We start from the raw sequence: 21,116 nt of genomic DNA, 5'->3' as shown, positions 1-21,116 counted from the left end.
AGGCTGACAACTTCTTTTCCCTGCAAAGCTGGTCTGCTTGGCCTATGCTTCGTCTGCCAGGTCTTTAATGGAAGAGACATGTGAACCTGGACGCAGCACAGCACAGGAAGCGGCTTTTTTTGCTTCTTAGAGAAAGACACTCTACAAGTCAGAAAATCAGTTTTTTATTTCTAAAGCTCTGCCATTATTTCTAGCGGGTGCCAATGGTCACCTGCCACACTCGCACCAGGTTGTCTGTGTAGCCAGCAAAGAGAGTCTGCAACAGAGAAATGACAGTGATAGGTCAGAGCCATGGCACTCTGCAGTCCCACCAGCTCAACAAAGCTGGCCCCTATTTCCGACTACCTGGTTATGGATGATTATGTATTCCTAGAAGCAGCAACAGCTAAAAGGATTCATATGCTTATAAACTGGTCAAGGTATTCAAAGTGTTAACTGAAGACAGGTAACCACTGCCCTCCAGACCATAATCTTCTAATGCAGACATAGGTACTGTGTTCAGTGACACAGCTGACTAAGACCTCTCAAATCATCCTGGCTAATCCTGTCATTTTATGTCAAAGATGCTGGTCTTATAACTGGCAAATAAGACACACTAAGCACAGAAAAAAGGTAGAAGCCAAGTCACCTGAAGACACACCCACTTACCTGGCCATCAGCAGACCAGGCCAGAGAGGTGCACTGGGGTGGCTCTGCCTTGCTGCTGGTACTGATAACTTCTTGCTTCAATTCATCCACAATGATCTTGCCCTCCAAGTCCTGGGGAAGGAATAAAATCAGGATGAGGAAACTTTTAGCACTTTAATGCCATTGACGCTAAACAGGCCCCCTCTCGAGAAAGCCCTTTTCATTTGTAACTCAGTGACCTCAACAGGATATTTTTTGCCCCACCCCCACCCCCCATGTGGCAATGCCTAAAAGGCATTTTTCCTGGTCAGAGAAGGTTTGCTATAGGTATCTAGTGGAGAGTAAGGGGGATGCTACTAAAATCCTAAAAGCATCCCCCCTCCCCCCACCAAATTATCAAGACCAAAATGTCAACTCTGCTGAGGCTGAATAAACTGCTATAATTTGCCATCCCTTTTAGTAGGCAAAGATCTCCCAACCACTGCAAACCCCAATCCCAGGAAGTTTTGACTAGCTCTTCTTGGGTTTCCAGTGACAACCTGACAGCAGATATTTACAAGTTTGAATCCAAGCAGTGAGTAGAAGACACATCAGGAAACCACAAGGCAGCCAGTGCTCACAGAGTACAGACAGGTACTTGGCCTCAACTGCAACCTACTCACCCAGATCTTGATGCTGGGGCCCGTGGCAGCACAGAGCCAGTAGCGGTTGGGGCTGAAGCACAGGGCATTGATGATATCCCCACCATCAAGCGTATAAAGGTGCTTGCCTTCATTGAGGTCCCACAGCATGGCCTGGCCATCCTAGGCAGACAGGAAAGGTGAGTCAGAAAAATGTGACCTCTTCCAGAGGTTAATGCCAAGCATCTTAAGATTCTACTTAATTCCTAACTAACCCCACCTTCCACTTGTACCCTGAACTTACTCAAAACTCATAACTCAAATACCAGTATAACCTCTGTGACCTTTGCTTTAAGGCGCAACACTTCGTCAACCCTACCAAGAGTCTCCTCTCTGACTTCCATATAAATCACTATGATCAGTTCTGAAAACAGAATCCTAATCTCACCTATAGTTTCAAAAAACTAGCTTTAGAAGATAATCTTTTAAATAGTATGCCTTATCTGTCATTTTCAGAAAGTGATCTTCAGAAACATTTATTCTTGGATTGTCCCCTCTTTGTCTTATGCATTCTAAGATAATGTCTTTCACCCAGTAAGAGACTCCTGGCCCATGAGTACCTTGCCTCCAGAAGCACAGAGGGATCCATCTGGAGAGACGGTCACAGTGTTCAGGTACCCTGTGTGGCCGATGTGATTGGTCTTCAGCTTGCAGTTTGCCAGGTTCCATACCTAAATAGGGAGTAGTGATGTCATACATAAAGAACCTGGCTCTAGATCTGTAAGTGCCAGGAGGGCTCAAATCAAACAAAAAAGGGCACAGAATATTGTTTAAAAGCATTCCTGGATAGGGTAGCCACTTTTCATTCTATCAGTAACCCCAAAAAAAGGCTAAAGAATTTGTCTTGGCCACTTATAGAAAATAAGGATTAAAACAAGTAACAAATGCTCTGTATGTTGCCTTAAAAGGGACTCGGGCGCATCAATTAGCTACTTCAGACCAACTGGCAAGAGAAAAAAGAAGTAAATTTAGCAAAGCTTTCAAAGGAGCGAGCAGGAACATACTCCAGTTGACAAAGGTCCTATACCCTGGCCCAAAGCTCACCTTGACTAGCTTGTCCCAGCCACAGGACACGATGATGGGATTGCTGCTGTTGGGTGAGAAACGAACGCAAGACACCCACTCCGAGTGGCTCTCATCCTAGAGGACAGAAAGGAAACTGAGAAACCACCTGTCCCATGAATCTCTAGACCCCCCCACCCCACCCCTCCACTGGGTTATAATGACAACCTTGTATTCCCACCCCTGAACCCATACCTTCAAGATCAAGGGAATCCCTTCAGATTCCAGAAGCTTGAAATCACCACATTACACCAAAGTTAATGATGAGAGAGAACTTTCAACCTGTGCCTCCACTTTACCTGGACGGTGTACTTGCATACACCCAGAGTGTTCCACAGCTTGATGGTTTTATCTCGGGAGCCAGAGACAATTTGCCGGTTGTCAGAGGAGAAGGCCACACTCAGCACATCCTTGGTATGGCCTACAAATCGGCGTGTGGTGGTGCCCCTGAGAGGAAGGACTTGGTCACTCTCTAAACAGGCTGCAAGTGTTCTTGTTCTTCCACAGACAGTTTCCTTGGCCTTATTCCTGTCCCAGTGGAGCTGCATTTACTCACAACCCTAGACATGGTTCTGATGACAGCAGGCCCTTGGCTGAGAATATGCCAGAAGATCCTTTCAGAATTGCAGGACATGTCCTCACTCCCACATGGGGATTGGCTGACAATGTCATCTGTCATCACCAGGACCCTCCCATATGCCTGACCATCCAAAGACTGAGCTTCTAAAACAGAACCATGTTCAAACTCTCACCTACTCCAAACCACAGTATCTGGGAAAACTGCTCAACCAGACTTGTCCTCGGCGATTCTGCTTGACTAATTAAAAGCAACGAGGGAGGCCAAATAAACACACAACTTTTCTCCAGGTACTCTCTGCTTACAATTCCCACAAGGGACCTGACTGTCCCCGGAAACCACCTCCCAAGAGTATCTATCTCATTTCTGCCCAGCTCTCCCCCAGTGCCCCAAAGCTAAGTGAGCAGCTACTTGCGTTGTGAGATCCCAGAGGCGAAGGGTTCCATCCCAGGAGCCAGAGAGGGCAAACTGGCCATCCGAGGAGATGACCACATCACTAACAAAATGGGAGTGACCCCGCAGAGCACGCTGTGGGATGCCATAGTTGGTCTCATCCCTGGTCAGCTTCCACATGATGATGGTCTTGTCTAAGGGCAAGTAAAACAGAAAAGGAAACACAGTGAGGAACCCCACAGCCCACCTGCCAACCTACTGGATAATCCAGGATGTCTCAAGGTCATTGCTAGGTTTACAATCTAACAAATTAAGGGCAGTTAAGTGGAGAGGGAAACTGCATTACTAGCCAAGGCCAAGTGAATCACTATTCAAGCACAGTCAAGTAGAGCTAAGCTGTATGGTGAGACTTTAACTTTACCAGAGATCATGGAAGCCCTGTTTTGAGATTCAGACCAATTCAACATTTACATCAGCTTTATCTAACGTCTAATGCAAAACATAGCAGCTTGGGTGTGGGAGAACTAGATGTGCACCTCTTACGACTACTGCAGAGGGCTGCCAGAAGTGCTGGAATCAGTCAAGTCGCTTTACTTTGAACGCCATCACTGAAACGTCGCAATTCAACAAGGTTTCCCATTAAGCGCTAGCCTCACACGGTATTTAAGTGTGAGCGCAAACGGAAGTCAAAAAGAATCCTCCAAACGCAGTCAGGGGCAGAGAATAAGAAAACCGAGAACAGAAAGGGCAAGCTCGGTCCAGCGGGGAGACTGGAGTTATGCGGTCCCTCTGGAGTCCACTCACTTCTCACTGAGCATAGGGCCGGGCGGCAGCTCAGAAACAGCCTCTGGGTCTCAACATGGGCACTCTGATGGCATGTTGGTGTCATCACCGCCCCGCCCGACCCGTTGGCTCCTGGGCACACTTAAACACACCTGCGGAGAGGCGAGCAAGAAAATAAAAGCCCCCAATCTTGCAACTCTCCTGGCTGCCATGGGCTGGCTAATCTATGTCTCATCCGCATCCGTGCTGAGGCCTAGGCACAGGTCCGCATGCCCAACTCACATCTAGCCTTCTAGGCCGTCAATACGCGTACCAGTGACCCAGCCACGCGACGCGTGCAACCCCGTTATCTTCCAATCCTCTGCCCGCACCCTAGCTCGTACCTCGAGAGGCGGACAGTATCATGTCCGGGAACTGGGGAGTAGTAGCAATCTGGGTAACCCATCCGTTGTGGCCCTTGAGGGTGCCACGAAGGGTCATCTGCTCAGTCATGGCGGCGGCGGGTGCGGGTGTCGCCGAAGCGACGAGGATGGACCTGGATAGCTCAGAGAGACAAGGAGCACAGCCGCTCCCGCCACGGCCCCGCAGTAGAAAAGAAAGAGCCGCCCCCTGCCGGAACCGGAAATACCCGCCCTCTCGAGCAAAATGGCAGCCCCCATAATGCACTTCTGCACAAGATGGCGGCGCCACAAAGCGCAGAGCGCGAAGTGAAACTAGGCCTCCTAGTCTCTCGTGCCACGCAACATGATATGGCAGCGCCGTACAAATACATTCTAAAACCAACAGGATCGCGTGTTTAAAGATTCCTCAAACGTTGACTTGGGCGTGATTTATAAGAGGAAGCGGGGACTCGCATGGCAAATTCCAGGGAGGATCGCCTAGCGGCTTCACTGCCCCCACTCGTCACAGAGCGAACCCCGCCTTTTCCGCTTGGCGGCTCGGATGGCAACACAAAGGGAGCTTGATTTCGAGGTCGCCACTGTGAGTAACCGTGGGCAATATGAAATACGGTACATTTTTAATAAACTGTGCCTTGGAGAACTAATTAGCCCTAAGGTATTCCCTTGCGCGGTGGGCGGTTCTTCCCTCAAGAGGTGTGTGCTCCTATGGTATTGGCTGAGGCACTCTATGTCCGGAAGGAGTTAATCCACGCCGGACTAAGGCAACAATGGGTGACAGCGGAAAACCGAGATGAACGAAAAATCGGTCTGTAGGTTGTTGAGCGCGGAGCGCTCTCGTGGAGACTGAAAGGCCCCGAGAGGAAGAGCCTCCGGGTTCTGACTTCTGGGGACCCCAGGCCTAACCAGCTCTCGGATCTAGGTGCCCTCGACCGAGAAACAGTGGAATGTGGCCGCCTGGTTGCCTTCCGGCCTCCATTTAAACCGCTTGAGCCGTGAATGTGTAGTGCCTCCCACTCCCGTACATCCCTGATAAGAGACAATGTTGGCAGCCCCCGCTCAAATTTTTTTTTGGAGGGGGGCACATCTTAGGATAGCAGCCGCTATCATCTATGCAGAATAAAAGGGGGATTTCACGTAAGTATTTATATTTTTGTTTGTAACACGTATTACATTTAGTTTCTCATCCATGAAATGAGATTGGAAATTATAGGACTCACCTCACGGTGTTGTGGAGAGTAAATGTTTTAAGGCAGATAAAGTGTCTGGAACAGTGTCTGGCAGGGGAAATGCATGAGACTTACTGAGTGAGCACCTGTTGGGGACCAGGCTCGGTTTTAGGTCTTGGGGATACAACAGTGAACAAGACAGATGGGACCTGTGTTTTGAAGTTTGGTGAGGCTGGGAGAAGGGAGGTGGGGGGCAGATCTGAGCAGAAATAAGGAGATGTGGGAGAGAACCCTGGATAGAGGAGGGAATAATGTTCCGGTCGGAGCGGGGGGAAATGTCGGAAAGAGCTGGATTGTTGAGGAAACTGAGGACCAAACAATGAGATGGAGGTGGAGCGCCTCACAGCCTTGGGGGAGGACCTTGGCAATATGTGCTGGAAGGCCTGCAGGAAGGAAGGCAGAGGTTAAGTGAGGGACAGTGGCAAAACTGCCTTGGACTGTGGCCACCCAGGTGTGTGGAGAAGGCCATGATCCCTACCTTTAGAGCACCTGCTCTCTTGGAGCCTTGCAGGCTGTTCCCACTGAACTCCTTCACAGCCTGATGACTCATCGCATGTATGCCATTTGCCTCCTTGGCACCCCCAACTGGCTGTCCTTCCACTTTTCCATCACTGCACTCCACCCTGACCCGCATGTTTTGTTTCTCCCATGGTTGCAGTCCGTGCCTTCACCCACCCCAGAATCAGCTCGCTGCCCATGACTCAAGTCAGGCCAGTGACTCCATGCATCTGGGTGTGTAGATGTGCTGCTTAAGGATTTTCCTGGCTGGTGGCCTGTACACGCAAAGGATTTTCTCTCTGCCCTCCAGCACTTGCTCAGCCACCTCCTACCTCCACTCCCTAAAGACATCAAAATTCAGTCACATTATTACATTTTCCCCCTCATCTGGCTCCGTTCCCAGGGAGCTCCTGTGGAATCAGCATCCCTGGGGTAGGACCAGGAGTCCAGGTTTAAAATAAGCCTCCGAGGTCCCTCACAAATGCTCAAGGATGGGACCATTCTACACTGCCAGGCCCCTTTCCAGAAGCCAAAGTTCTCAGGATTGACCCTCCCTCCCTGTCTCGTCCCACATCATTTCCAGAGAGCTGGACTGTGACCTCAGTAGATGCCTTTCGCTTCCCACTGGTCCACAGGCCTCTCCCCACATGGGTCCCTCACCCTGAGATGACTCTGGCAGTGTCCTCTCCTATGGGGCCCAAGAAGGAATTTGGGTCTTGTCCTGGACCCCACCAAGTCCGAGCTGGTGATGCCAGCGGAGAGGAGGGAGAAGTGGCGCACAGTGGACTTGCCAGACAGCCAGAACCTGCAAACCCTCCAACAACTGCCAGCCTCTTCTTTCTCAGACGGGATGCCAGCAGGCCACAATGACACCTCCTGAGCCGAAGGAGGTGGTGCCTCAACTCTGGGGACCACTTCGGGTGTAGGGGAGGCCTTTCCCACTCAGCCCCAGCTGGAGCTGAGCCCCACCCACACTTGCTTCTCTCAGGGGCCCCATGGTTCCCTGCTAGGCATCCAGGCCCTGCCTGGCCAGGGTCAGGGGCCCACCTGGACTCCTCACTCCTCTCGAAAGGGAATTGTGGGTTCACTCTCAAGTCAGTAAGGGGAGCCCAGCCTCTTCTAGCAGGATGATGTCTCTCAGCTGCAGGGTGCATCAGAGAATCAGCTGCATCTCTAGCCAGTCTACTACTTGCCCAGGCCAGGCTTTCAGTCCTCTTCCTTCTAATCCCAAGCATCTTCTCTCCAACTTCTTGGAGGTGGAAGCCTGCTGAAGGTCGCACCAACCTTTTGGGGAGACTTGAGCTGTCTGCAGAGCCTCCTCCATCCTACCACACTGCTGTAGGCAGAACCTGTCAGGGTTGGGCCTGGCCCCATGACTCCTAATGAGAAGTTCAGCTAGAGCAGTTCTTGTTGGAGCCTCTGGGCTGCCCCCTCTTCCAAGTCTCCAGGGGCACCACCTCCATTCCACAAAAGGTAAGAATTCCGAGGGAGAGATTGGAGAAGTTCTTCTAAAGAAGTCCGGCTCACCATTCCTTTTCTGGACAGCACCCTGAGCTTCCCACCAGAGGCCCATGACCCCTTCTCCAAGGAACAGAGGCCTCTATCCCCTCTTGCCGCCATTCAAGAAGTGAGACAAGTCTTCCCTTGAATGCTCAGGTGAGGGCTATTGTGGGTGGTGGTAGGTGAGGAGCTGAGAGAAAGGCAGGCCTACCATATCCCACCCCCCTTTTCTTAATTAAATCTAAGCCTCCTTAAGGTCTCAGGTTACTCATCAGGGACCCTCAGGTCTCAGTCAGGCTCCTATTTCATGCCCTGTGGTGATAGTGTTGCTGGGCTTTCCCAGGCACTTAGCTCAATTTGCTGTCCTTTGGAGCCCTTAGGGCCCTCCTCTGAGTACCCTGAGGACAGGGACTGATCTGTTTTTGCTCACATGTTGCATTCCCAGCACCAGACAGAGGTAGAGGGTTTGGCATGCAGAAGATTCTAATCTTGGTGGCCAGTCTCAGGCTGAGCAGTAAAGGGCACGTAGCTAACTGGAAGGAGGAAAGAACGGTGTTCCCAGGAGAGGGATCAGCGTGGGAGGAGGTGTACAAGTGATATGCATGCAAGTTTTCTAGAGGGGAGGAGAGAGTGGAACCCGAGGTGCACAGGGAGCCCTATTCTAGAAGGAACTGACTGCTGCGGAATCTAGAGTTTGTCCTGAGAACCTAGGGTGTTCTCTTTAGGATTCTCATCCCTCTCCTGCCTAGACTTGAGTTTGCCAAAGGCATTTGTTGCCACAGTGGAGGCTGGGGTCAGAGGAGTAAGATAAGACAGAAGAGTTCCGAAGCTGGACTTTGAAGGAGAATTTCTAGGACAGTCACGAATGTCCCATGAAGGGCAGGGCTGAGGACTGGTCCACCTCTTCTCCCTATTTAATGACTGAGGCCTAAAGAATTACACTCAAAAAGGTTGACAAGGTAAGGAAACATGATATAATTACAGGTTCTGTTCCATTCTTCCTAGTGAGAGGTGGGGGTATGGCATTAAATCAGTGCTGGGAACATCTTACAAAGAAATCACACTGCCTTTTTTTTGTCTTTTGAAGAAAATTCAGTGCCCATCATAGGCAGAAATAGATCTAACAGCCCCCCAGAAAGCACATCCTAAGGTATTGTTAGGTCTTCCCTGGGAGATGGATTGTGGGATTCTTGGGTGCTTAAGCAGATGGGCAGTCAGAGGCTGTGGAAGTGGGCATCGTCCAGGCAGAGGGCTATAATCCAGGCAGGACTCTCAGAAGTGCAGGGAGAAGGCATGCTTCTGGCCTTGTTAAAGGATTTAAAGCAACATTAGGTGGTAGGGAGAAATAAAAGTTGACCCAAAGTGCCTCTTCTGAGCTTTTTACCAGGAATAGAATTTCTTTGAACCAAGGTTGGGAAAATACGTTGACATGGATCCTTGAGGCTGGCTAGCTTACCACAGGTAGGAGGGCCAAAGAGGAGACATCCTCCCTGCTCACAGTTGGGTTGCGTAGTGGGAGCCTGCTGAGAAATCCCATCCTTTGCTGCATGGGGAAAGGGGATTCTCTGTGCCTAGGAAATGGCAGACAAAAGGGGTGTGGCCTCCAGGGATCCTCTTCCAGGCCACCTGGACCACCTTAATCTTTGTGGGCCCTGCTGGGCACTGGGTGCCAAGTGGAATTGTCAACCAGAAGGTTCAGGCCAGCCCTGGAGCTGTGTCCTCTGGGATGAGGGAAAAGGCTAGGAGGAAGGCATAAGTGTGACTTTCAGTAGGGGGGCTATGGCGGAATAAGCCTCTTTGTTCTCTAATTCAAATCCCTGAGGTATCCATCCAACCCCTTTAGGAGGGGAAGAGGTGAGGAGAAAAGGAGTAACTTAGAGGGCCATTTCCTGCCTTCTTTGCAGGTCTCCAGATAACAGGATCCTTGTCGCACCTACACATGCAGAGATGAGCTGTTTCCCCAAGCCCAGGAAAGTTAAATTATTAGCACCTTGAGCTGTCAGAGTCTCCTTTTCAGCCCTGTCATTCCTAGCACCTCTCACTTGTCTCATGAACAATGCCAGCACAAACTGCTTTCCTTTCTAGGACTCCACAGACTCCTCACCACCTTCTGTCAGGACTGCTTTGAAGTGAGAAAGGGAAGAACTCACCTGCTTTAATACTAGGTTCTGCCCACATCCCATTTTCAAAAAGTCAGGCAGCAAATAAAACTTTGTTTATACCTTATATTTTGAGGACATAGCCCCAGCTGTTTCTGGGAAGGGGGTCATACAATTTGTTTTGTAGCTAATTTCCATTAGTTTCTCCCATCACACTCCCCAACTTGTGATCTACATGGATTACAAGTGAAACTGGCTTAAGGCCGTTTTGGTCAGATTAAAAAAATATACAAGAAAGCCCTCTTTCAAATATTTTCTCCTTTCATGCCTAAAACTATCACCCTGCAGCCTACCTCCCTTGATTAGAAAAAGAAAGTTGTCTTACTTCTTTTCATCTTCCCTTTCGATGTGCTACTACCCTTTAGGGTCCCAGAAAGGACCAGAATTCAACCTGCCTTTGCATGGAACTACAGTTAAATATGATTTGATAGCCACCAAGCGTGACTATTTAAAATCAATTAAAATTAAATAAAATTAAAAATTCAGTCCTTGAGTTGCACTAGCCACATTTCAAGAGCTCAAAAGGCATAAGTAGCTAGTAGTACCTCCTGTGTTGGAGAGCACAGATCTAGAACACATCTATCACTGCAGAAAGTCCTTCTAGACCTGGTGTAGAGGGTCAGAATCCCTGCCTCCCCTTCTGTAATCCCATCTTATCAGTCAATAAGTACTCGCAATAACTTCGCTGTAACTTTTAGACAGGGTCAGGATTGGGGGTGGGAAATAGTATAGAATCTGTAGGTTCTATAAAAGTTCCAGGAGGTATGGCATAGGGGCCAGAGGTTGATGGCCAATGGCTGAGGAGCCTTAGCTTTTCATGAAGTACTTTAGGGCCTGATGTTAATATGTATCAGCCCGGGGTCACCGCAGCTCTGATAAGAACAGACAGGCTTTGGTATTATGCGTTAGTTCTGCATAATACTTAAAAAAACAAAATAAGAGACCACCCTATGGCCTCGCTGAAACTGAGTAGTAACTAGAGTGATTGCCTTCTAATACTCATTATTTCTAGATCTTGATTTCATATATTCCTTTGTCAGTCATAGTCCAATGGCAGTAACATAGGCAGCTCTAATGTTTAAGAAAGGCTTGTTGACCCTGCCATCTGCGTGCCAAGAGCTGGGAGAAGTCTGGGACGTATCAATTTATCTACTGATGTTAAAAGACTACATTTAGAAGGATTGAATTAAACATGGAGGAGTGAGAGACGTTCCCAGATCTCTCCCCTTGAAACAACAATAAGCTGAACATCTAAAACTCCAAAAAACACCCAAACTGCACACCAGCGTGTCTGAGCGTGGGATCTGCGCATAAGAGCTATCACAGGGTCCAGTTCTCAGGCTCTGGTGTCTTAGAAGCCTGCTGTGGTGACTCAGAAGCCCTCACTAACCTTGTCCACTGGAGGGACAGTCACTCTCACCTGTGCTTCAACACTGGAAAAGTGAGCAACAGTCACTGTTCATACTGGTTACAGCAGAAGTCTGTCCAATTCCCCAGGACATTGATTTAGGATATGATAGATAAACACTCCGGGCCCCCTGCCCTGTACTCAGGCTCCATACTCAGTGACAAAGCTTTCCAGACCCTCTTGGGGTTCCAGACCCTCTTGGGGTTCCAGACCAAGGATGAGGCTGAGTACAACTGCTGGCTACTCTACAGTGATGACTGACAATTACAGAAGCAGAGAGGCACCAAGACACAACCTGCTCTTTGAAAAGCCAGGACAGAAATATGGTCATGTGATATGAGTCAGGACTCTGAGCTCTCAAGTCAGCAGAAATGTTGACCATCCATAGAGAGAAAGTGAAGGGAAATGTCTGATTGGATTCCCATTCCTGTTTCTGCCCCAAAGAGGAGGAAGTAAATTAATAATTTGGGAGGAAGTAGTCCATGAACTGCAGGATTTAATTGTTTTATATTGCAGAAGGAACAGTACCAGCCGGATGAGATCTGAGGCTTCAGGACAAACCCATTTCCTCCAGAGGGAAACAGCCACCGATGATGTACTTCGCCAACTAAGAGCAAAGGGGAGAATCTCTCCTTTTGAATATTATTAAATTTTAATTTAATAATTTAATAATGGGTTGCATTTTAAGCAACGCAAATGTATCACATACAATTTTTAAATATTAAACATGTACAGTTTTTTGAAAAGGATTATTTTTCCAACAAAATAAATATATTTCTAAATATTTTTTTAAAAAAGGACTACATTTAATAAGGTTCACCTAGGTGAGGCTATTCTTCCACTGAATGCTTTTGAACACCTATGCCAGGCACTGGCCACAGGGCCTAAGTGAGGCTAGTAAGGCACGTCTGTGGATATGACCAGTTTCCTTGAGTCTAGGCCAGTGGTTCTTGACCAGGAAAGATCTTGCACCCTCCCTACCTGACATGTGACAATGTCTAGAGATATTTGTTGTCACAACCGGTGGAGAAGTGCTACTTAGATCTAGTGGGTACAATATTACTCAGCCATAAGAAGAGATGAAATACTGCCATTTGCAACAACATGGATGGACCTTGAGATAATCATGCTAAGTGAAATAAGCCAGACAGAAAAAATTGAAAATCCATGATATCACTTATATGTGGGATATAAACCGAAAAGCAACAAATAAGCAGGACAAACAGAGACTCATGGACATGGCCTATAGGTTAGTGGTCACCAGAGGACTATAGATTAGTGGTTACTAGTAAGGTGGGGGGAGTGGGAGGTAGACTAGGTAAAGGGGGTCAAATATAGCGGGGCAGGGGGAAGGTGAGGTAGGTAAAGGGGATCAAATATATGGTAGCTGAAGGAAATTGGACTTTGGATGATAAACACAATAGAATATACAGATGTCAAATGATAATGTACACTTGAAAATTATATAATTGTATTAACCAATGTTACTCTAATAAACAATTAAAAAGTAAAAAAAAAAAATCTAGTGGGTACATTCCAGAGATCCTGCAATGCACAGGACCCCCCTACCTACAACAGAGAACTACCTCACTCAGTGTCAATAGTGCTGAGGCTGAGAAACCCTGGTCTAGACCACACACGGATCAGTTATTCATGCCCAGTTATTCATGAGGTTTAGGCTCAGTAGGATAGCAAGGAAGGCTAGCAAGTGTCTCATAGTTGGGAAGGAAAAAAATGGAGTCGTCGGAGCAGTGGCCTCCATACAGCTGAAGGGCAGATTTAAGGAGGGTGTTTAACTGCCCCTGAAGGCTAAGAGCTAAGGTCATAGTGCAGATGGAGTTGAGGATTTCAGCCGTGTGGCAAGTCTGTGAAGATGAGGTCCTGGTACAGCCACAGGAGTAGAGGAGCAAGTTTAAACAGTCTGATTTGTGACACAGTGGTCAACAGCTGAACCTGGTAAGGAAGATGTTCAATAAGCAGATGAGCATCTGGTGGATATGGATATACCAGTTTTTCTCAACATATTGTAACCCACACCTCTACTTTTCATATACCTAAAAATATCACATTCTCCCTCTAATGATATTTAAATTTTCAAAATTATCATGACTAAAATTAATTTTAAAAATGGTAATTTTGGAAGGCAAACTTTATTCAAATGGTGTGATAAATATGTCACATTTAAGCCGTTTTTTCCTCGGTGGTTTAGAAGATGCAACAACACAAGGTGCTTTAACAACACTCTTAAACTGTCTTCTCCCCACAGCTAAATATAGCAAAAAAATTAAAAACATCTAAGATGTAAGAAAAATATGGAATAATGAATAGAATGATGTCTTCTCATCTCTTCAGACATTTTAGATCCAACTTTTTCTGGAGTATTTATCCGGAAGTAAAAACAATTAAGACTTTTTGAGTTCCACAAAATCCTCTTGACGTTCTTCCAGTGAGGATGGAACATCAGTGTGGAACACATTCTTCCCCAAAGCTACCCTAGGTGGGTTTTAAGAACAAGGTCAAGAACATATTACCCAAAATAGTTTGGATATTTCACTTTTTTTCTTGAAATAATATTCATGAATCTGGTCCTCAAAAGATTGAGCAAGAAAATAAATTTTTAAAAAATGAGTTTGGTTTGCTATCTGCAGCTGGATTTTTGGCAAGTTTTGCTTAAAGTAGTTCATATGAGCAGTGATGTTGCTGTTTGCCCCTTGATATTTCAGGGTCAATGTATTTTAAGCTTCAATGCGTTAAATTCCGCTCAAAGTTTTAATTTTTGAATTGTTGAACTAAGCTTTTTCATTGGTGTTCCAAAATCAGTTCTATCCATAAATTCAGCTGAATACAGTTCTTTGACAATCAAGGAACCTCAATATCTCTGAAAAGCATTCAATCTTCAAAAACCAAGGCAAACTGGGATCTAATGTACTGTTTTTCACAATAGTTATGCTGACAGCAAGGCTGAAGATTCCCAGTAGACTATGGGCAAACTGCTAGAAGTTGATGGTTGGTGGTGACTGCTGTAGTACATCTTGAATGCCAATTTTCTTCAGTTTTTGCCAAAAATTCATATCTAAAACATGCCATTGCTGTAGCACCATCAACATATACTCCTGTAATTCCTCCCCCAATTCAGTTCATTTGATACAGCTTCAAAAATAGTCTTTCGTGGTCAAATACTAGGCTTGTGAAAACACATCCTCAATTTTTAAAGCCTAATTGTGATCATAAGCAAAGCACAATTTTCTTCAGTAGATTCATCTCAGCCAATAGCACAGAAAGATGAGCTGATTTTTTTAACACCTGAAGATTGATATTCTGTCATCAGTTCATAGTTAAGACTGCAGAAGTAGGCGAAGAAATTCTGGGATTCCTCAGTTTCCTCTCAAAGTTGTGGCAGCATTCGGAATGCAGGGTTTCACCAATTTCTCCATTTTTTTCTCGTTTGCAATTAAAAGAGCTATTTAATACTAAGCTTCCATGGCCTTCAAAGATTCCTTTTAGTATTCCAATACTGTCCAATCTGTCTTCAAGGAGAAAACAAAAACAGGGAGTACTGATGATGGAAGCATCTGATCCCTCCTGCAGAGTGATTATTTTATTGGTGGCAGCGGGGTGCACGGCCATCCAGGCATCCAGTTATGCCTGAGCTCCAGTAAGTGAAATCTTTTTTCATTTTCTTTTTATACACCCGTTTGCTGCCCAAAACCTGACACCATTTAATGGTGCCCTTGGTAAAATCTAAATGATTTCACTTTCATAATCTGATTCTAGCTTGAAGAGTCAAGACAAACTCTAACTCATGGGATAGACAAAATGGAAGATGTAAATAAGTAAGCTTTTCAGGGCTAAAAAGCTTCTCATACAAAATTAAACTTAAAAAGAACACTGACCTCAAAACAACAGAACTGTCCTGGATATGCGATAGAAATAGCAGTATAAATGGCACCATACCACAATGACTATCTCCTGTGGCTACCCAACCTGTCATACGCCTCACTAATTATAGGCCTTATGCTGAATGCTTCTTGCTCTATCTCTATTCCCACTAGCCAAGGAGTTCTTTCCCACTTTATTTATTATGAAAAAGTAACTTTTTCTAACTTTATAACAGTAAATATGATATTATAAACTACCACTCCCCATACCCTGAAATGCTGATATAATTTGTGGAGGGAGGGGAAATACTTTTATCTCCTATTCCTAAAAATCACTGATGCGTCATGACTCCCTGCCCATTGCCCCTGAAACTAAAAAGCTTGATCACTCCAAAGTAGATAAAAGATTTGTGTTGAATTAGTACGTAACGAGAGAAACTGTAACCAGAACTGTGCAATGTGTAACACATTAAATAAATCATTATACAAAATAGTTCCTTATAATGTTATCATGAGTTTTGTTCCGTAAAACTCTAAATCATGCTACTGTAATATGCATTCATCCATGAAAGGAAGGGATAAAACTATGCACTGTATAAGGAATGAAAGAATATGTCAATTACCATCAGTTTAAAGATAACGTTCCAGGTTTCAAATGAGTGTTGTCTGGCCTTCTCAGTTGAAAAGACTGTCTTTTCTCTTGTTTCAACTCACGTTCAATTAAAATTGTGGTTTCAATTCCTTCCCAGAAAATTCTAGCAGAGCATGAAAGGTTACCTCCTTTCCTCAGCTTCAGTGTACTAAAACCCAGAAGTATAGAACATAGTTTCTTCTGTAGGCAAACTTAATTATTACCCTGAGGGAAAGCCTGGTGCTTGGGTTTGTACTTAAAGTCAGATTAGTATGATGGAATTAGCTGTGATTTGTAGTTAAGATTTGTGTCTTAACTGTGCACTTACCAAGATATTGTAAAATGGGGGGTTGGGGGGGATGATGATAATATCTAATATATGATGCCTATAGGACAGTGTCGTTTGTGATTTGAATGCAACCCAGAGTAAGCAATACATTTTACTTTGAGACAGAGTATACATGTGTACATATAAGTTTCATAAAACAATACTTACCCTTTCTATGCCCCATGCACTCTGATATTTTCTATTCTATTTCATTTTAAAATAATGCTAGGCATGATCCATTTATTTTAAGACCCATGAATTGGGCAAAATCCACAGTTTGAATATCACTGCTGTAGGCAAACATGAGGAAATATATTTTATAAACTGTAAAGCACTACTGAGATCTGAGCAGCTGCTATTGAATACTCAGGTTAAGACTTTTCTGGGCCTGGAGACAACCTCTCCTTCCTTGGGTACTGCTAGGAGTCACCTAGCAGTCCACCTAGGACTCTGGTAAGGATGACAGTATTCATGCTGACTGTCATTGAGACAATTCTCTAATGTTCGGAACTAGAAAGCAAGGCATTAACCAAATCAAAACCCAAAGAAGACAAAGTAGAGGAAAGTCACATAAAAAAGCAAATATCTGTTTAGTGCCTTGTGGTTTATAAAATACTTCCACATGCATGATCTCTTTTAATCTTAACAAGCCCAGGGAAAAAGTAAAGTTGAAAAGTTGAAACCTGCTCAAGATTAGACAGTAAGTGGCAGAGCCAGGCCATCTGATCCTAAATCCCTCACTCCTTCCACTGCAAAGTGATCAGCACATGAGGTTTATTCTAATCCATCAAAAATGTTTATGGTCTCTGCCCTTCTCTACAGGGAAAGTGGAATCTACACTGAAGGTGGGGAAACAACCCCAAACTTTGGTATTGGGGTGTGGCCAGTTGCTCTACTAATCTAGGACTCACACCTGGCATTTCAGTTTACCAGCTTGTTTTGACACTGCTTGTGCTCTGAGGTCCCAAATGTCTACTATCTACAAGGACTATGGTTTTCCATTCCTCTGTTAAAGGTCCTGGAGGCTTGGTCAGGTATAGACTCAGGACTCACATCAGAGGGAAATAAGTACTAGGGATCTGTCACCTATACCCTTTATACTTAGGTAGATTGAAAAGGAATGACAACAGTGGTCAGTTACTGGTGACAGTCACGTCTTTGTTCAGCTTCCTCTGGGGAAGCCAACTGACCTCAGCCACTGTCTCCTTTGTCCAAATATGCCCATCTCCACTTTACCCACCCATCTTTCCCCAAAAAGAGTTTTAACTAGTAAGTACCTACCTTTCCCAGCTCCCCTGGTTTCCTCTCCACTCCTTTCAAACACCCAACTTAGTTGGGAATTAGGCCTCTCACCTTGTACTCCTGCACTACCTCCTGCAGTGGCACCAAGCTGCGATGTTTTGTGGCTCCTGGATTCTCGGCACACCACACAGATGGCCTCTGTCCACCTCGCAGAAGTTTCAGGGCTTCCTGGTGTTTGGACCAGATGCCCTGATCATTCCCCCAGTTCCCTCCATAAGGAGTGGTGAATTATCTGGACCATGTTGGCCAGCTACAAGTTGAAACGAAAGCTGAGACATGTGAAGCTCTTTCGGCTCTGGGGGCAGGTGAACTGTGGGGAGTGGCGGGGCGGGAGGAGGCAGGTACAGCTCTTCGTCATCCTCATCGTATTCTGCCAGTGTCTCTTGCGGGTAGACGTCAATTCTCAGGTCGTGCCTCAAACCTCCCAGGTAATAGTCCCGATCTTCCTCTTCTCCCTCCAGGTGCCACACATAGTCCACGTTGTCCAAATTTTTTATGCCACCGTCACCGACTGTGTTCATCATTCTCTTGGCCCTCGAACAACTCGTTAGCATTCCCCTGGTACAAAACCTCGAATAGAGTTGTACCATCCACTGATGGCCCCCATCGCCTCGTCGCCGTTGTCCTCCCATTTACCTTCCTCGTCTTCTTTAACCTCACAGCTGGGTCACACACCCCAGGCAGAAGTTGTGCTCGCAGCCAATTGACACGGGATCCTTGAAGTAATCCAGGCAGGTGGTGCACACCGCTTCTTCCTGAAGGGTCTGCACAGGATTGAGAGTAGAGGCATTGCCAGCCATCGTAATATGCCGTAGGCAGGTGTGGATGCGTCAGCTCGAAGCTGAGGAGCGGGGGACGTGGTGACCCAAGACTCCACAACCCTGATCTTCCCCCTCAGGCCTACAGAGAAGACTTGCTCCCCACTCTCAGGATCTTCTCACCTCAAGGCGCGAAGGCCCTGGGTCCGGATTCACAGCCGCCCTTCGAGGGCAGCGGGGGCAGAACCAGGCTGCAGTCTTCTCTTCGAGGCTCGGCGTGCAAACCCAGGTCCTGCCACGTTTCTTCACCTCCCTCGCGTTTGCACCCCGCGGCCCTCAGGAGCCGGCTTCGCTCACCCGGCCCCAGGCAACCGAAGATAACGTGAGCGCGCTAACCCACACTCGGGAGGGTGCGGTCTAGGCCGACGGAGGACTACATCTCTATGGTTCCCCCACCACCACCACCGCCAGGTGCCAAGCCAGTCGGGAGCCTCTGCGCCCATCCAGCTGCCCCAGATAAGACAGCCTTCCTGGTAAGAACAAGCGAAAAGGGAATCAATTAAGTCATTGAGCGGCATTAACCGCGCTCTAACCATCCAGGCACAGATGGGTACTCAGAAACGGACTCAAAAGAGCAGTGAGTGCGGCGGCCGGGCTCCGGTGCACTTCCACCCCTTCTAGCCAGAGGTCTTTGTGGTACGGAGGACTTTCGCTTTGTGGCGGCCGCTCTTGGGGTCGGTGTCTTCAGAACCAGGAAGGGTTGGTTCTGCTCGCGGTGGTACGGAGTGGACGTGAGGTCAAAGGCTCTTGCGTGAGAACTTGTGTGCGTCCAACTTTCCTCTTCAAACCAATGTACTCTTTGCTATCTGCAGAGCCTCCGTGTCTTAACCCCGATGTCTCCCATGACTTTAACTTCTGTGTTCATCTCCACTGTCTTGCGACCCCTCAGACACCTCAGACTCGGCATGCCCTACATCAATTTCTCCTGTAGACATTGTCACCTCCCTCCCTCCATAATCCTTCCATTCACTATCCATTCACCTATCCATGCATGCATGCATTCATCCATCCACCTACCCAATTACCCGTCGATTTTTTGTTATTCCATCCATTCATCTTATGATTCGTCCATCCATTTATCCACCCACTTTCGTCTATCCATGTTATAGGAACATCAACCAAAAAAAAAGGAAGTGAGACATGATCAGTCCCTTCAAAGAGTACAGAGTTGTAGATGTGTGGTCATCCTTCAGGAAGGTTTTACAAGGTTTGTTTTTTTCTATTTTTACTTGACCCTCAGTAAGAAGTACATTGCACATATTAATCCTATACAGATTTGCACGTATGTAACAAACAAAATTTCTTGGAATTGTTCTTTCTCTTATGGCATTCCAGGCACCGTGATATGGTCCATTTTTCTTAAGTAAAATGCTGTTCAAGACCCAGTGGAGTGATGGCACCCTTCACTAATTGGTCCTTGGTCTGAGGAACATGACCTGACCTAGTGGAACCTTCAATGCACCCTGGAACCCTTACTCTCCCTCACTGGGCCTGCATATGAACCGTAAGTTCCACCAAGCAAGGGCGGTAAATGTGCCATCCCACATTGTACACACACGTCCTTTGACGTAAGTGCTGAGCATACAGTGAGTGCTCCCTACATATCTGCTGAGTAAGTAAATGAGCCAAGTCCTGCTGATTTTTATTTTCTCAAATCTGTTTTCTCCTTCCCTGTGCCTGCCATCCTAGATCTGACCCCATCACCTTCCTCATTTCCATCCATTCTGCAACCACCAGAACCATCCATCTGAAATAAAAATCTGACACGCTCACGCCAGGCTGTTTCCTCTGTATCTTTAGACACGTGCTTCCACCTAGAAGGCTCTGGTCTCGGCCTCACCCAGACATAATTCCTAATTATATTTCGGGTCTCTTCCCAGGCATAATCTCCTGAAGGAGACTCTTTCCTGAGGCTGGCGCCAGGCTATGTTAGGATCCCAACTCTCAATTACCCTCTTTGTGACCTTGAATTAGTTTCTTAACATCTCTGTGCAGCAGTTTCCTATCTGCAAAATAATGGTGATAGTAGCACACCTGTCATGGGTTGTTGTGAAGTTGGATTGACATCTGTAAAGTGATTGGAACAGTGCCCACTGGGGTTATCTTTGTATTCTCATCACCTGCCACAATATTCCTGTCCCATAGTAGATGGGCTTGGAAGAAACTCTCCCCTATCTCCTGTTCTCTCTCACTCAGATAGGGTCAAGTGATTGGGATCCTGTGGTGAAAAATAGCCTACCACGTGTAATCCTAGTGGTTCTGAGAGCCTTATATCTAGAGGGGGTGAGAGTTGAAACCCAGGTCTGAGCTGTCTAAGATGGGACACCTATTGGCGATGTTATTTGTTATGGAATTAACAAGTAAATTCCCAGTATACAAGCTGGGAGCCTCCCTGGAGGTCATGGCAGAGCCTGAGAGGCCACGGGATGGGGTAGGGGGGATCTGAGCAACAAAAACTGGAACTGAGCTTCCAGATGGGACTGTTTCTTCATCTCTGCAGGTTCTACCCCACACACGGAAAGGGAGTAGGGGAATGAGCTGGAGAGCAGATGGAGGGAAGAGGGGGCTGCTCAAAAATCAAGTCCCTGCCTCCCCCAGCGGAGCTGAGCCCAGGTGGGGAGGACAGCTGAAGGAAAGAGCAAGGGGGCGCAAGTGGGAGAAGATGGTGAGAGAAGGCTAGAAGGAGCATCATGAAGGAACTGGTGGGATCTCCAGGAACATAGAATGGACACGCATTCTCAAGAATGCCTAAGTGAATGAGGATCTGTAAAGTTCAACACCTATTTTCTTTTATCTTCCTTTCTTCTCTAAAGTACCTCTCTTCAAACCCAAGTGGCAGCTGGGA

General features: G+C 46.6%; 2 protein-coding genes, 1 long non-coding RNA gene and 2 other non-coding genes across 8 annotated transcripts in view; 1 reads left to right on the top strand and 4 right to left on the bottom strand.

Moving 5' to 3' along the window:
• Positions 1–148: 148 nt before the first annotated feature.
• RACK1 (receptor for activated C kinase 1) lies at positions 149–4,760 on the bottom strand. Its single transcript, XM_039880181.1, has 8 exons — positions 4,506–4,760; positions 3,362–3,533; positions 2,669–2,816; positions 2,352–2,447; positions 1,868–1,978; positions 1,290–1,430; positions 649–759; positions 149–256 (listed from the first exon to the last, which is right to left on the bottom strand). The coding sequence occupies exons 1-8, from the start codon at positions 4,612–4,614 to the stop codon at positions 191–193; spliced, it is 954 nt and encodes a 317-aa protein (XP_039736115.1). The 5' UTR covers positions 4,615–4,760; the 3' UTR covers positions 149–190.
• Positions 2,980–3,058, bottom strand: LOC120616706 (small nucleolar RNA SNORD96 family). Its single transcript, XR_005656660.1, has one exon. It is a non-coding gene; the product is annotated as a small nucleolar RNA SNORD96 family (small nucleolar RNA).
• Positions 4,170–4,237, bottom strand: LOC120616708 (small nucleolar RNA SNORD95). Its single transcript, XR_005656662.1, has one exon. It is a non-coding gene; the product is annotated as a small nucleolar RNA SNORD95 (small nucleolar RNA).
• Positions 4,761–4,764: 4 nt separating the features above from the next.
• Positions 4,765–21,116, top strand: part of LOC120616597 (uncharacterized) — a 29,712-nt gene continuing 13,360 nt past the window's right edge. Inside the window, exons 1-6 of one of the 4 annotated variants that reach the window (XR_005656632.1) lie at positions 4,765–5,103; positions 13,667–13,811; positions 14,849–14,969; positions 17,915–18,945; positions 19,381–19,478; positions 19,607–19,775. This is a non-coding gene — a long non-coding RNA (uncharacterized LOC120616597). Of the gene's footprint in view, positions 5,104–11,830; positions 12,099–13,666; positions 13,812–14,848; positions 14,970–17,914; positions 19,035–19,380; positions 19,479–19,606; positions 19,776–21,116 lie in introns of those variants that run through there. The other 3 variants (XR_005656631.1, XR_005656630.1, XR_005656629.1) reach the window with 3 other exon arrangements.
• Positions 12,193–18,288, bottom strand: TRIM52 (tripartite motif containing 52). The gene is given in 10 exon segments (XM_039880180.1): positions 12,193–13,267; positions 15,816–17,552; positions 17,554–17,593; positions 17,595–17,609; positions 17,611–17,676; positions 17,678–17,767; positions 17,769–17,969; positions 17,971–18,027; positions 18,029–18,112; positions 18,114–18,288. Coding segments are annotated over 9 exon segments (765 nt in total). The 5' UTR covers positions 18,254–18,288; the 3' UTR covers positions 12,193–13,267; positions 15,816–17,480.

The sequence above is a fragment of the Pteropus medius genome, unplaced genomic scaffold, assembly GCF_902729225.1.
Source record: "Pteropus medius unplaced genomic scaffold, Ma_sr-lr_union100, whole genome shotgun sequence".
Lineage (NCBI taxonomy): Eukaryota > Metazoa > Chordata > Mammalia > Chiroptera > Pteropodidae > Pteropus > Pteropus medius.
This window is presented reverse-complemented; position numbering and strand designations above follow the sequence as displayed.

Coding starts and splice junctions, on each gene's coding strand:
- RACK1 (XM_039880181.1), bottom strand. CDS start 4,614: ATGACTGAGCAGATGACCCTTCGTGGCACCCTCAAGGGCCACAACGGA. Junction 2,448..2,668: donor TATGCAAGTACACCGTCCAG/GTAAAGTGGAGG, acceptor TCTGTCCTCTAG/GATGAGAGCCACTCGGAGTG. Junction 760..1,289: donor GCCCCAGCATCAAGATCTGG/GTGAGTAGGTTG, acceptor TTCCTTCCCCAG/GACTTGGAGGGCAAGATCAT.